This window comes from Tachysurus fulvidraco, chromosome 9 (assembly GCF_022655615.1).
Source record: "Tachysurus fulvidraco isolate hzauxx_2018 chromosome 9, HZAU_PFXX_2.0, whole genome shotgun sequence".
NCBI lineage: Eukaryota > Metazoa > Chordata > Actinopteri > Siluriformes > Bagridae > Tachysurus > Tachysurus fulvidraco.
In genome coordinates, this window is record NC_062526.1 from 7,093,177 (window position 1) to 7,109,508 (window position 16,332).

Genomic DNA, 16,332 nt, shown 5'->3' on the forward strand with positions numbered 1-16,332 from the left:
CTGCTCCGTGGGCACATTATCATTTTCACTGAAATGTTTGAAAATGCTTACATCTCCCTACTGCGCATGAGTAAAGCTTCGACCCGCGTCATTTCTGCTAGGTGTTTATTTACTTCCGACTGCATCACATGACTAAAAATGCGTCATAGTATTCAAAAGCCTCCGTCTTCACTGTCCACGCTAAGACGCGAAAACGGCATTTTCAAATTTATCCGCTTTGGAGAGCGTCTCCCGACAGCTACGTTTTCGTTGAGGTAAAACGCTGTCTATATATACTGTACTTTTTCAAACTAAAACGTATTAGTATGGACATGGCCTAAGTCAGGGGTGTCAAACTCAAATTCACAGTTGGCCAAAATATAAAACTGAGATAAAGTCACCGGCCAAACTGAATATTTATTGAAAAATGAACTGCAACTGATATGTAACGTTCAATCTTTTTCATATGGAAACAAACTTTAGTTTTGCTTAAATATAGGATCTGGAACAACCAGATTTAATTTAAAATTAAATTAAATGTGAAATAAAAGACACATCAGTGGTGTTCATGTCGCAAACTTTGACCATACACTTTTTGACAAACTCTCCCTCATTAAAGTTCCAGGCAGATTTTGCTGTCTCTGCTGCCACAATAAAGCTTTACAGCCTTTACAGCAGCTTCACTTTTTATTTTGCTTTCATGAACATAGTCTGCCGGGAAACCAGACTTTTTTCATCTCCTCCGCCTTCTGGCGCTTCTGCTTTACATCCAGGTCCTTATACTTCTCTTAATGTTTCGTTCCATAGTGTCTTCTTATGTTAGATTCTTTCGTTACAGATACGTTAGCTCCGTTAGCACACAAGACAAACAGGTCTGTCCTTTGTATTCGTGAACAGATAATCTGCCTCCCTCCTGTCTTGAAAGCTCCTATTGTCCATCTTTCGTTTGGCCATTTTTATGGAGGGTGGAATTAACTTGCCCGATGTGACTGTAGCATGGTTGTTAACAACTGCCAACAGAGAATGATGGGCGCTTGCTGTTCGTGACTACGCGTCAATACAGTGGCAAGGCATTCTGGGATCTGTAGTATTAGCGGAGCATGTGGCTAGCCAAATATAATTACAGTTTGACACCCCTGGCCTAAGGGAAGTGGTAGCTTATTTGTTAAGGACTACTGATGGGAAGGATGTGAGTTTGAATCCCAGGTACACCATGCCCTTTTGCAATGCCCTTAACTTAACTCGCAAGTGTTTAGGTGAATAAATCAGATAAAAGAAAGTCACCCTTGATTAGGGCGTCTGTCAAATGCCATAAATGTAAGAAATCGTGCTGAATTTCATATAAAGGGATTTACTCACGTCATTTATATCCACATTGTACAGTTAAGTTCACTGGTCTATTATCTTATTTCCTGTGTTTAAACAGAGTTCTCTCTCATCTCAGAGTTCACGTTGCTCACATTGTTGCCACAAAAATGTCTGAACATTAGTTCAGGACCATGAGAACTTTTTGAGTCATCCAGTCATCAGCAGTTCCTGCTATATAATGTGTCTCTAACAGTTGTTAATGCAGCTGAAATTCTGATAAAAGGGCTTAAAATAGCCTACGGATGTTCGACTATACCCTTGCTCAGGGTTTAACAGAACACATTTGAAGACAGACCTGAAAACCTTCACACATTTTGTGTAGGAGCTCTGCATTTTGACTTCTGAGTACGTTGCAACAAGTTAGCACTTCAAAATGTGCCAAAATGAAAGGTTCCCCCATGAAGGTGTCACAGAATTTTAACTGATTCGTTGAGATGTCAAATGAGTGTATGTGTGTGTATGTGTGTGTAAGTGTGTGTAAGTGTGTGTAAGTGTGTGTGTAAGTGTGTGTGTAAGTGTGTGTGTAAGTGTGTGTGTAAGTGTGTGTGTAAGTGTGTGTGTAAGTGTGTGTGTAAGTGTGTGTGTAAGTGTGTGTGTGTGTGTGTGTGTGTGTGTGTGTGTGTGTGTGTGTGTTTTTTTAACACCAGCTTCCTGGCAGTTATTCTCTTTTCTGTAATATTCTGCTCCACTTTACATTTTCAGTTTATTTTCCTTGCCTCAGCTGTGTAGGCGACCCCCTTCAAGAAAATGTGACTCAGTGCTCTTCCACTTCAGATTTGCATTCATTTCCATTCTAATCCACACAGTCATTCTGCATTAGCAGATAACCGGACGACTCTTATCCTCTCGTCTCTCGGTTGACCGGCAGTCACTTATAATTTCTCCATGTCATCTGCGTGAACTTGACCTTTAAGCAGCGGGTCTGCTCAGTGTCATTAGCATTCAGGTGCGGTCCACGCCGAGAGAGAGCTATTCCTGGCCTTGACCGTCTGCCACTACAACACCTCCCCTGCTGAGATAAACCACACTGTCATTCTGATTCTCACTCATGAGCCTTTCAACTACAGCCTTGGATTTCTTACTCTAATTAGAAAAACAAAATCCACCAAGGGGCTTTGCAGTGACGGACAGTTTCCAGCCTCGGTTGGAAATGATATATTTTTTTTCTTTCACTGCAGGATCAGATGTGTTTCCCTTATTTTATTTATTTTTATTCGTTTTTTTATTACATTATACTATATTATTGTTGTACTGTTTAGCAGTTTCATTTTTGCAGTCTTAATATAGTCATCTTCAGTGTGTATTGACTCAGAGGTCATTGAACTCTGAGATGTGTGTGTGTGTGTGTGTGTGTGTGTGTGTGTGTGTGTGTGTGCGTGTGTGTGTGTGTTTTTGAATGAATCATCTGCCTGACTCAACAGGATGTCAGATTTTATTTATTTATTTACTTATTTATTTTATTCTTTCCCCAAATCAATATACAGAATTTCTTTCTTTTCGCCGTCGCCGCTCTTCCACGCCACTGCTCCGCTTGAGCCGTAGTTTAGCATCAGAGCGGTGAATAACGCAGGTGTTCTTGCCTTTGTTTCGTTAAAAACAACCCAGCTGAGCCTCAGGCTGATGTCATCCTTCTTGTCCCAAATGTGGCCACACCCTCTTACAACACATTCAACCATTCTGATAGGCCAAAAGCACCGGGCGTTAGCAGTAAGATTGATAGCCAACACAGTGCATACACAAAGCTCATATAAGGGTTGGATGGGATATTATGGGATACTTTTCCACTGAGAAGGATCACACCTTCCAATATAATACCAAGAGATCACCAAGAGCACGCCGATTCATTTTCTATGATCACGGATGACACACTGATATAGAACCTATCACAGTCAGAGACATTTCGTGATCTGCTGAACTTAAAGAAGAAGAGGAAGCCAAGTTTTTTTTTTTAACTATTCCACTACCTAAGCGTCAGCTGAATTAGAGCTCTGCATATGCAAAGTATTCGGATCAAGGTTTCAAGCTTTAAAAGGCATGAACTCGCGACAAATCTCTCAGATCTTCTGTGAGTGACCATCAGCAAATTTCACCAGTGAGTCAGCGACGTGTTGACAGTGTAGCAGCAGTTATGATGTTATTCTCCCAGATGCTTCGCAGGACACTTGTCTTGTCTATAATCTTCTCATATCTTCTGGGACTGTACAGTGATGCCTCGAGATACGAGTGCATTGACATACGAATTTTTTGAGATACGAGCTGTGACTCGAGCAAATTTTTTGTCTTGATTATATGAGCAAATTTTTGAGATGCGAGCATCCGAGCCGCCGCTGAAACAAAGATCCTCAACAACCACGTGTGCTCTGAAAATAGAATAGACCCCCGTATAACAGAACCACTAATCATGCATAGTATTAGATATGCTCGCTTACGCGTTTTTGGAAAGTAATAAATGAATGAATAGATAAATAAATAATTAGAGAGAGAGGGAGAGTGAGAGAAAAATATGTGGAGATTTATGAAGTAAACCGGTACAAGGAACGCGAGTTCCGGCTCGGTGGAGTCGGGGTTGGCGGAGAGAGCTTAGATCGCGGCAGCAGCGAAGCGCTAGAGCGGCTCTATGAATGGGAATTTAAATTGTCGGGTAATATGGATGTCGTAACCGGATTGGTGCGCGTTGGGGACAGATGATTAACAGCTGATGCAAGCTTGACGACGTGGCCTGCCTGAACTAACACAATGCTTGATTTAAGTTCGTTAATTTTAGTGAAGTTTAGTTAAGTTCTATTTAAGTGTAAAGTAGCATTAAGAGTGTACAGTAGCGAGTAAGTGAACGAAAGAAAAAGTGTACGTACGAGACAAAATTCCTCCTCCTCCGCCTGTTTGCTCCCCCATCAACCTCCGTGCGCATCTTCCGTAAAGTAAAACCAGTTTATTATTTTTTTTACATTCTCTTTTATTACTGTATGTTTTTATACAATATTTGTCATTTATTTGTACAGGTACTGTACATTTTTTCATATTCAAAGCACATAAACAAAACAACTGGAGTGGAAGTTTGCGAGCTGCAACGGATTAATGGGATTCCAATTCATTTAAACAGGGAAAATTGTTTTGAGATACGAGCAATTTGAGATGCGAGCAAGTTCACGGAACGAATTAAACTCGTATCTCGAGGCATCACTGTACTCAAGTCAGCCACAGTAGATAGTGTGGTGTGCATATCTGCAGGGTTTTACAGGCTTTTCCTAGAATACACGCTTCACGATGAACAACAGTTCTGTCATTTTTATAATAATTAAATAAAATAGACGGAAGTTTACTAATCACTAAACCGAATTCTTCGGATTTTTGCATTCGATCGGCTGTGGTGTAAAGCTGAAATGCAAAACTCTGCTTGTCAATTTTTTTTTATTTATTCATAAATTTTTTGAACACAAAGAAAAACCTCAGGCTAAATCATGTCTCTTTTTTCAATCCAACAGAAAACCGTGGACTGCATGACCACCATGTCAGTTCCCTCCACACTGGTAAAATGTCTCTACCTTTTCTTCGACCTGCCCCACATGCCCGAGGTCTCTGGTGCCACCCAGACCGAACTGCCCCTCGCTGACCGCAGAGCTCTGCTGCAGAAAGTCTTCGTTCAAGTGAGTTCATGTACCGGTGATGACCTACGAATCAGTTCTGTTTTGTTTTCAATTAAGATTTAGTGAAAGGGGAACCTCAGTACAAAGCAGCAGGCAGCGACCTTGTATACACAGACTAGGTTATTGCTAGAGAGGAAGTGTTTTTTTTCTCTTCTGTAGCGATTTGCAGAAAGAAAGGATGCACGCTACACCATGGCCACAGACTTGCCCTCTAAAGCTCAATCTAATTATTCAGTCGTCATTCTTCAGTAAGAGATTTATCCTGGTCAAGATCGTGCTCTATACCAGGAGCACTGGGCGTGAGGCAGGAAGACACACTGGGCAATTTTTATATACTTATTTTTTTTTTATTCTTAAGCTTTGCATTTTAAACATCCAAAGATATAACGTTATCCCAAGTTAGTTAAGAATTCAGAATGGACCGGAACCTGTTTTGCTTGCAAAAGATGCTATTTGGATTTTTTGCTTTCCCAGCTAAAGCAAGCACGAGCCCAAAATCCATCCAGCGTAAATGCTAGGCTGCCGAACAGCGAGAGATCGTATCTGACCCTGTGAGACTAAGATGCCGCTTATGTCGGTCAATTCTGACAGGTTTATCTGGTCTCCAATAGATTAGCCAGTAAGCCTGTGTTGATGCAAAATTGTCTAGCTGAGACCTGCACACTAGGATCGCTGGGTTCTCTATCGAGTAGCGACGCTCAGGCCATTTTTAAGGGAATTAGCTTTACACACCCGGCGGAGCTTTACATTTTAATTTGATTATATATATTGTGTGTTTTGAATTAAGACGTTCACACAGAACGCTTCCATTAGCGAGAAGCTGAACATTATCGTGCACTTTGAACGTTTCTTATAAATTGGGTTTATTTATGAATCATGTTTAAACTTAATTGAGTACATATAAATGCAGCAGGTATGAAAAATTGTATAGACAGAGACACAAAGCGGCTTTGTGTAGTCAAAATAACCTAAACTGGTCCTGACAAGCTAACAAACCCTTAATGGGTATAAACCATCAGTTAAGTGGCTGCTTGAACTAGCAGAGTGTACTGAAAAAGGAGTTTAACATAGAACATGGCAATTCTTTGTATTGTTAAGAATGTAATTATTTATTGACTTGTTTACTGTTTATTCTCATGATGATGTCAAACGGAATCGACGCTCGACTACGAAGAAAAGTCGTCTTGTCTGAAGTCATTTGGTTTTAAGCCGTCTGCTCCGTTAGTTCATGCAGAGTAAAGCTTAATTAAAGTTTTTTTGTGTTTTTGGTTTGTGCTCTGAACTAATTACAGTGGAGATCGTGGTTGTAACAGTGATTCGCTCGTGGAACTCGAGTCTACTGCCTCAAAACGTGACCTGTTTTCCGTTGACTTTACGGTCCTGTTTTTATCCAGATGTCGTTATATACGCAGTCGAAGTATATCTTTTTTACTCTTTTGTCCCATTGCCCCTCAGATCTTGGTGAAGCTGTGCAGCTTTGTGTCTCCGGCTGAAGAACTGGCACAGAAGGATGACCTGCAGCTGCTCTTCAGCGCCATCACGTCCTGGTGTCCTCCTCACAACCTGCCGTGGAGGAAGAGCGCTGGCGAGGTGCTCATGACAATCTCCAGACACGGCCTCAGCGTCAACGTTGTCAAATACATCCACGGTAATTGCAGACCTTCACGCTGAAGATGACCAGGAAACCAGTAACCATGAACAAAATCTCCTAGCTTCCTTTTCTTTCATGTCTTTGTCATGTCTTTTCAACAGCGTTTGCTTTGTGACGCGCATATCACAGTTATATCCGACTTTGGTAATCACATATCGTTACGTTGAGGCTGAGGCTCGGATCTTATGAAGCTCTTTGTCTTATCAGTCACAGCTTAAAGTTCATGGTTGGCTGAGTCCAATTTATTTATCCTTCTTTAAACGCTTTCTTTGCCGCGTGCACTCTAGCAGCACATGCGTACCGCTGACGTCTCCTGTCATCTGAACCCCGGAATCATTCGCTTCGATTCTCTTTTCTTTTCTTTCCTGATTATTTTTTTTTGTTTGTTTTAGAGATTAACAATAATCACGTTACCTCATCGTTCTGCTCCATTGTTGCAGAGAAAGAGTGTTTATCGACGTGCATCCAGAACATGCAGCAGTCTGACGATCTCTCACCGCTGGAGATCGTGGAGATGTTTGCCGGGTTGTCTTGCTTCCTGAAAGATTCCAGCGACGTCTCTCAGACCCTATTAGACGATTTCCGCATGTGTCAGGGCTACACGTTCCTGACTGACCTGATGCTCAGGTATATCCTGCAGTACACAACGAATAGCTGGACTCTCATATATGTCTCTCATTATAATGCCTGTCTTGCTCTTTTATTATTAAATACAAATTTGTTAGTTTAGGGGAATTGCCATGGAATAAAGCAGAGTTTATTCCTCACACATCACCTTAGCACATGTTTATCGGTGGTCATTTCTCTGTACTTGTAGATTGGAGCAGGCCAAAGAGGATGAATCCAAAGATGCTCTGAAGGACCTGGTGAACTTGGTGACGTCTCTGAGCACGTACGGAGTCAGCGAACTGAAACCCGCCGGCTTGACCACCGGTGCACCCTTCCTGCTGCCTGGCTTTGTGGTCCCACAGCCTTCTGGGAAAGGTCAGGTCATCAGGAAGTAGCATGAATGAAACTCACTCCCTGCTGCAGTAAAACCACAGTCACAGATAACAGGAATTACACAGATTTAGAGGTCGAACCCTTCTATAAGCTCAGATCGGTTTGTGTGTGTTTTAATTCAGACGTTCACACAAAACACTTCCATTAGCAGGCCACTGAATATTAACGTGCAGTTCGAACAGTTTGTTTCTTACGGACTGGATTTATATATGGATCACATTTAAACTAAATAGATGTACATCCATTTGGGTATAAAAACAAACAGGGTTTATATGGCAAGTGGCAGAAAACGCATTTATTCTATCTAAATATTAGACAGTTGTGGGGTTTTTTGTTGTTCTTCTTGTTGTAGTAGTAGCACTACTACGGTCCTGACACACGAACAAACCTAATTTACCAAATTTAATTGGTATAAATCTTCAGTTCTCTGCAAATAGCTGCTTTTAACCAACACAAGGTTCTGAAAAGGGAATAAAATGAAAACATCACAACATTTTGTAAACACAGAAAGCAAGCAGTCGTGGTGTAGTCGTGGTTGAATTTTATTGAAAACAGCAAAAAAAAAAAAAAAGTCACTGAAAAGGCTGGTTAAAGTCACTTGAGGCCATGAATGAAAGCCTCATTAAAAGCAGATCCTTAAGATCTTGGCATGTATGCCACTAGCACAACAGTCGGCCATGGGACGTAATTATTTCCCCATTATTTTCCTCTTCTTCACATTTTTTCCCCTCAGCGTTTCTCGGCCGTGCGCGTTCTGAGAAGGAATTAAAACATTAACCTCACTGGCTGCGAGTGGCACTAATAGGAACGCATCAGACACCTACTGTGTAATCTGGTTAAGCTATTTGTTTGGCCTGTCCTACGCCTCGCCATGATGCGTTAAGTAGTGTAATTAACACACAATGGCTCCAGATAGCATTGTTTACACACCCTGTCACATCATGCCTCGCTTTTCTGGGAGCCGTTTGCCCCAGATGACAAATATATTTGCCTGGAGGAAGCAGATTCTGGTGATTTAAATACAAGGAAGAGTTAAAGAGATGATGAATTATGAGCTGTCAGAGTCATGCAGTAATAACCTGAGCCTATAATGCCCTTTAATGACCGATCCAAAGAGCAGGGTGTGGGGTAGGTCTGGGAAGACACTGCTGAGTGCGAGTCAGGGTAAAAAATCTAATCTTCAAATGGTTGTTATTAATGAAGTGTTATGTTGCTTTCAGTATTTATCTTATAAAGTATTTTTATTGCTTATTAGAGGGGGAAAAAAATCAGCATTTAAAACAAGAGGTGCAACAGAGCGTCATTAATAAAAGAAAAGACAACAGAAGATGCTGTAGATTTCTCGGCATGCAGGATAGATGGATTTGTTTAAAACACAAAAATGAATAACAACACAAATGTACACACAGAATCGATCTAAACAGTAACACAGTCATGTCATTAGACTGCCACATTTAATGATCAGAAACATCATCAGAATTTATTGAATTTTTCTTACATCAGTCTACTTCAGTGTTGTAGGTATTTTTCTGGCATAGAAATGATGTCCTTTTTAAACTTTACCCCATTTTTTTCCTTTTTCATCCCAGGACATGGTGGTGTTGATAAATGTTTTATAAAATCATTCACTGTAATTATTTTATCCCTCAATTATCTGTATTTATTAGCCTTCTATTGGTTATTCTTATTGCTAAGGGAAAGTCAAATATGCATGTCTTTAAGGACGCATCATTTACTTTGGGCCTTACGTTTGTTGTATCTAACAAACGTCCATCGTGTCTTTGTTTTCTCTTGTATTTTGGGATGGTAGCAATAAATAAATAAATAAATAAATAAATCACGTTCGGATAAAGCGGTAGAAAGTGAGTGAGTGAGTGAATAAATCAAGTGCCCTACAATTTCCCCAATTTTCCTCCACAGGTCACACTGTCAGGAACATTCAAGCCTTCTCCGTGCTGCAGAACGCCTTCCTGAAGGCCAGGACTGGCCGTCTCGCCCGTATGGTCCTAGACGCCGTGGCAAACATTTATTCTGCCGATCACGCCAACTACTTCATCCTGGAAGCTCAGCACACACTCTCCCAGTTTGCCGACCGAGTGCCGCGCCTGCCAGAGGTCCAAGTGAAATACTTTGAGCTGCTCGAGTTTGTGGTGTTTGCGCTTAACTACATCCCCTGCAAAGAGATGTTTAGTGTCAGCGTCTTGCTGAAGTCAAGCACGTGTTACAGATGCAGCATCACAGCCACACGTACGCTGCTGAAGCTCAGCCGGCATCACGTGGTGTTCAGCGACGTTTTCCGCGAAGTCGGTCTGCTCGAGGTGCTCGTCAACCTGCTGCATAAGTATGCGGCTCTGCTCAAAGAACCCGCACAAGGCCACGGAGAACAGGGTGAGATTCATCCCAAAACTAACATCACAAAAGCCCACTAATACAAATCCCCCTGATGCCTTCACTTTCTTTCTGCTGAAGACTTGATGTGAATTTGGGAAATGTAGTTTATGCTAAGCTAAGACTCTTACTAGGGTGGAGCTTATTTTTCACACAGTGCAGATGGCATTTCACATGCTCTCAATATGTCTGGTTGGGGTGTGTGAGTGTGTGTATGTGTATGTGAGTGTGTGTATGTGTATGTGAGTGTGTGTATGTGTATGTGAGTGTGTGTATGTGTATGTGAGTGAGTGTGTATGTGAGTGAGTGTGTATGTGAGTGAGTGTGTGTGTGTGTGTGTGTGTGTGTGTGTGTGTGTGTGTGTGTGTGTGTGAGAGTGAGTGTGGGTGAGTGTGTGCCTGATTAAGTCCATCTTTTATATATGAAATTCATGCATGTGGGAGACACACACACACACACACACACACACACACACACACACACACAGCATATACACAATGGAGCATCTGAATCCTTTTCTAATTATAAATGCTTAATATTTCTAATAGTGCTTTTATCTGTCTAGTTAGCATTGAATTCTGTACAGAATTTGACCCCATGTTTGTTTTTTTCCAGGTGATTCCAAGAACAATGTGGCAGAGGAACAGAAGCAGCTGGCGTGGCTGGTCATGGAAACCCTTACAGTCCTCCTTCAGGGCTCTAACACCAATGCAGGTATGTTTGTATTTAATAAAAGTGCATCCTTGTACACAAACTATTTTATGCTGGCATACTGTGCTCAAAAAAAACAAGAATACTTTATTTTTACCGCTGACGAACTGAGGTCCAAGTCAGGAGTCACTGTTGCGTTAAGGTTACATAACCAGACACGAAGCACTGCTGCTGACTAACTTCCCATGTCTCCTCTCTTTCCCGCTGTCTCTCTCGGTCTGTCTCACTGCTGTTCATGGGAAGTGAAAGCGAAACCTGAGTGATGTGTGGAGGTTTGGGGCTTGCGATTTTCCTCACTGACTTTCCTACCGTCACTTCTACTTATCTGGCTCAGTGTCCGTGTAGAGGGAAACAAAAAGATCCTTTTTTTTTTTTTTTAGGACTGCAGCTCTGTCCGTCTCAACAACTATTTCCTGTATATAATTGTTTTTGTTTTTTTTTGTCCTTAACCTCACCCTTTATACTAGTTCTTCCTTTTCCTTTTTTCGACCCTTTTCCTTCCCATCATTATTCCTAACTCTTTGACCTGCTTTTTTTCCGTCTGGCATTATTATTATTATTATTATTATTATTATTATTATTATTATTATTATTTGTATTTTTTATTATATAAAATGAACAGCATGTGCTTCATATCACATGGAAACATCTACATAGCAACACGTACGTTGCGGAAAATGCGAAATACATAGCGGAAGTTTCTTGTTTTCTTTTTAAAGATTAGTATTAGATTTTATGGTGCACTCTCCTAGTGCTCCATTGGCAGGATTCTGAGCTCTCATTGCCGCTGCCCAATGATGGGATCTGCCGTGGCGACCCAGAACCGAGAGCAGTTAAAAGAACAACAACATTTAGACTAATGGTCTTTTGTTGTAATATAATAAACTCATGGTGATATTTACTTTCGCTTTTTTTTTAAAAATTGGTTTCTCTTAGCACTTATTCAGCATAAATGTAATACATTATATAGAGCAGTGGTCCCCAACCTTTTTTTTCGCCGCGGACCGGTCAATGTTTGATCATTTTACCACGGCCCAGTGGGGGTTGGCAGCTATACAATTAAATTAAAATTAATAATTTGAATTTAATTCTATTTAAACATGCCTTTTTAACTCACTACAATGCTAAATCAACGAGAACCCTGAGCTTGTTTCTTTGCAGCGAGACGGTTCCATCTGGGGTAATAGGAGACAATGACACCCGAAGTGTGTTGCTTATGTCCAGTTTATTCTGTTGTTTTGTTTTGGTTGCCATCACTGCAGAAAACCCCGCTTCACACATATAGCATGTCGGAAATGGCAATAGGGATTTGAGTGCTGTGGTGACAATCTCAGGGTATTCCGCCATGACTTTAATCCAGAACACCGGCAGAGTTTCTAACTTTCTAACGAAGTCTGTTTCGTGCTCATTTTTGCTAATTCGTGGGTTAAATTTGAGCAAACACAATATACACGTACACCAAGCACTGTTAAACATGAGAAAGTACCGGTGAACAGAGAGAAGAGCGATACACACCTTCTCTCTCCACCAAAGCTACAATGCCACTGACGCTTGCAGTCGCTCAGCTCCAGACGTCACCTAAACCCGACCCGATATCATGATATTTTGCGTATGCGCTGTATTGGTGCGGCTTTAGGTGACGTCTCTCAGCTCCCGGTTAACCTGTCGTCCATGGAAAGTCGCACAAACCCGAGAGAAATACACCACAGTAAATAAAATGCAAATAATTTAATGTTCCTTGGGCGGCCCGGGGGTTGGGGACCACTGATATACAGGATATTGTACGATGATCACAACTAGAAAGTATAATTAGTCAGTTAGAATAGCTTTGTAATACATAACCATTTCTGTTACAGGTCTGTTCAGGGAGTTTGGCGGCGCCCGCTGCGTACACAACATAGTAAAATATCGACAGTGTCGCGAGCACGCGTTGATGATCATCCAGCAGCTGGTGCTCTCACCTTCTGGAGACGATGACATGGGCACACTGCTGGGCCTCATGCACTCAGCACCATCCTCTGAGCTGCAGCTCAAAACCGACATACTGCGGGTCAGGACACACACACACACACACACACACACACACTCAAAAAGACATTTTTGACTTACAACAGTAAGCTTCAAACAGTGACGTCTATGCCTTAAAAGGAACTAAATTGGCATAAATTGGCCTTTGTAGTATTGTGGGGTTTTCAAGTTTTTTTTTAGCTTTAAACATGAAAAGAAAATGAATGACGTTCAACCTCCCACAAAAAGAACACACGCTCCCACAGACAAATATACATGCAACAGTCCAAACCACAGTAATAAAGAGTTAATAATAAAGAATAAAGACGAGTTTTGATTTTCATGGGTGTGGAGCGCTGCACTGGTTAGTAAGAGGTTGTCGGTAAACAAGACAAAAGTTTACTTTTTACCTCAAGAAAAGTCATTACGCTCAGCGAGTGTGAATGAAAGCTGTGTAATCTGTGTAAAAACACAGTCTGGGCCTGTGTAAGACCTTGAAGTATCTTTAAAGTTAAAACCACTAAAATGTATTTATGTAATGTAAGATATTTCTGATGTAGTGAGACATAAATGCAGTGGATTTTTCATTAGCTCTTTATTGGTTTTCTGATTTAAACCTAAGTCTGACTCCGGTTTATACGAGGAACAAAAATAAAAAGGTAATGAAGTTTGAAGGTTCACAGTTAATGGATTATCTGATGAAGTGTTTCAAATTCATTTTGCAGAGATTCAAATAATCAAACCGAGTACAAATACTGGCTTCGGTGTGATGGCCGAATTTAAAAGCTTCGTTCTGTTCCATGCAGGCGCTGTTGGCTGTGCTGCGTGAAAGCCATCGTTCTCGCACCGTGTTCAGGCGTGTCGGTGGCTTCGTCTATGTTACATCACTCTTAGTGGCCATGGAGCGCTTGCTGGGTGCCGGCACACGGGTCGAGCCGGAGGCGAACGGGCCGCTGGAGCTGCTGCGTGCGGTCTTTTACACTCTGACAGCCGCCATGCGCTACGAGCCGGCCAACGCGTACTTTTTCCGCACCGAGGTGCAGTACGAGAAGCTGGCCGATGCCGTGCGTCTGCTCGGCTGTTTCTCCGATGCTAAGAAGCTCACCCCGGTGACTGCAGTGTCCTGCAACTCTATGGTCTCTAACACTCAGGCCTTTCAGAGGCTCCTGGAGGATGAGTCGGCGTCTGAGGAGGGCGTGTGTCCACAGCTGGCTTACTGCGCCAAGCTCTTCGTCTACCTCTACAAGATGGCCACCGATTCCTTCGACAGGTAAAAACCTGTCTGTCTGTCTGTCTGTCTGTCTGTCTGTCTGTCTGTCTGTCTGTCTGTCTGTCAGGACTGAGTTCAGGAAGCATTTGAGATTGGGGATTAAGTTATAGTATAGACGTTAACGTGAAATAAGTAAGTTTTAATTTCGCTCCCTTGACATCCTTAATTCTTTTTTTTAAATGTGGTATTTATTCTGTCTCCTTTATGTGTAGTCCAGAAAATACAAAACATGTATTGATATGTAGGCACTAATCAGGCTTATGTTACGAGTCAGTGGGAGGTTCATTTGCTTTTCTAGTGCAGCTGTGCTTCAGCCTGTGGCTATTTCATAATCCAGGGAGTGCTTGTGTTTGTGTGTGTGTGTGTGTGTGTGTGTGTGTGTGTGTGTGTGTGTGTGTATATACCCACCAGACTATACCAGTTCCTTTCTGTGTTAATAATCTTTAATGTTCTTCTCAGCCAGTACTAACTGCCCCTGTCATTTTTATTCTTGTCTTTCTCTTTCTTCTCTTGCTGATGTGCTGATGTAACTCATGGCATCGCCTGGCTGCACATGCGGGGTGTGTGTTGCTTCACCTGGCTGTGTGGGGATTTGGATGCCTGTGTGTGTGGATTGAACGGTTGTGTACTGTATGCTCGTCGTCGTTGTTGGCGTGTGTGTGTGTGTGTGTGTTTCTGTAGTCGTGCTGAGCAGGTACCACCCTGCCTGACTCACGAGACCTCGCTCCCCTCTCCTTGGGGCACGCCAGCACTCGCCAGGAAGAGGTACATCGCTATGCACTTTTCTGCCCCCCAATCACTCTCTCCATCTTTCTTTCCTGCATCTCTCTCTCTCTCTCTCTCACTCTCCCCTTCTGCACAAATCTTATGGTCACTGTCTCTCCTCCTTTATCTCTGTGTGTGTATGTATGAGTATGTATATGTGTGTGTGTGTGTGTGTGTGTGTGTGTGTTTTAAACTCAGCCTGCCTTGTGTTCTACTGGCTTCCAGCTTGCAGTTGCAAAAAAGAAAAGCCTCGTGATCAGTAATTAACATTGCGTCCAGACAGATGTTTAATTGACCTACATCAAACTCTATTCACACAGAAATAGAGTGAATCACAACTTCCTACATTTAGATTCCACATTTAGAAGAAAAAAAAAACCTGTTCATTACCAGACGTGTCTCTACAGCTGATGTATAAGTGAGCAGTGTGTAACATAAGTTACACATTTTATACCCATCTCAGTGTAACATAGACGACATCTATTTGTCATTGTAACATTTCGGTCTCGACCGCAAGCGTCAACCTGCTCCAGTTCAAATCCAGTCAAGAAGCTTTTACTGTCATTTCAACCGTCTATAGCTGACGCAGTTCGTAGTGAAAAGGAAACAGATGTAAAGTTATCCTTATATTCATTTTCCACTTGTGTAAGATTCTGGAAACCTCTTTACCTACATTGGATATATTCACAGGAAGTGTGTCTGAATACTTGTTTACTTTGAGAAGGTTACACCAGTAATTTGGGAAAAAAAACCTTGGTTAAGAAATGGACTTGTGGTATATTGATAATACATGTGACCTGAAGTTCTCTGTTCCACCACACAGGCATGGCTACAACAGTTCCTCCAACACAGCACCAACCAAAAACCTCACAGACTTGAAGCTGTACCCAGGGAACCCTCTTCAACACACCTCCGATCCCGTGGTTATCCATGCAGGTGCTGTTTTGGCCATGTTGGACCTTCTGGCCTCCATCAGCTCAGACACCCACTCTGAGGTACAGCTCTCTGCTCTGCCTTTAGCAAGTCTGGAAGTGCAACACATACAGGAGAAATAACAGATCGACTCTTGTGCATATCTGGCTTTAGTAGAATGTGAGCAAGTAGACCAAGGGTGATAATGTCCCAGCTAACACTAATTGGCCTTGCTGAACATTCTGGTTTCTTGCTGAATGTTTGTTTTTGGTTCCTGAACTGTTCATCAAACAAATAGACGTATGCCTCTTTTCCACCGGAAAGAACCGGGTGCTGGTTCAGAGCTAGTGCTGGTGCTGGTTAAGAGCTAGTGCTGGTGCTGGTTCAAAGTTAGTTCCACTGGCGAGCCTCTTAAGAACCGGTTTGTGTTACCATGGGCTAGAGAGCCATCACAGAGCCGAGTCTGACGTCACTGCATACGTGTCATCTTTCCCAGCAACGTTAGCGCAGCAGCGGCAAACGCAAACACATCATCGACAATGGCGGATGTTGCTTTACTGTTAATGCTCATGGCTTTGCGAACCTACATTGGGATCCAAACGTGGCGAATCCAACGTGTACGTGCAGCTCCATGT

General features: G+C 42.1%; 1 protein-coding gene across 5 annotated transcripts in view; it reads left to right on the top strand.

The window, feature by feature from the left end:
- wdfy3 (WD repeat and FYVE domain containing 3) overlaps positions 1 to 16,332 on the top strand; it is an 83,654-nt gene that overhangs the window by 18,545 nt on the left and 48,777 nt on the right. For 4 of the 5 annotated variants that reach the window (XM_047818024.1, XM_047818023.1, XM_047818022.1 and 1 more), the window contains exons 5-14: positions 4,830 to 4,991; positions 6,447 to 6,639; positions 7,083 to 7,269; positions 7,460 to 7,626; positions 9,565 to 10,032; positions 10,648 to 10,746; positions 12,600 to 12,793; positions 13,557 to 14,020; positions 14,702 to 14,785; positions 15,609 to 15,780. In XM_047818024.1, coding sequence (XP_047673980.1) covers positions 4,830 to 4,991; positions 6,447 to 6,639; positions 7,083 to 7,269; positions 7,460 to 7,626; positions 9,565 to 10,032; positions 10,648 to 10,746; positions 12,600 to 12,793; positions 13,557 to 14,020; positions 14,702 to 14,785; positions 15,609 to 15,780 — 2,190 coding nt within the window. The remainder of the gene's footprint in view (positions 1 to 4,829; positions 4,992 to 6,446; positions 6,640 to 7,082; positions 7,270 to 7,459; positions 7,627 to 9,564; positions 10,033 to 10,647; positions 10,747 to 12,599; positions 12,794 to 13,556; positions 14,021 to 14,701; positions 14,786 to 15,608; positions 15,781 to 16,332) is intronic. The other variant, XM_047818025.1, reaches the window with a different exon arrangement.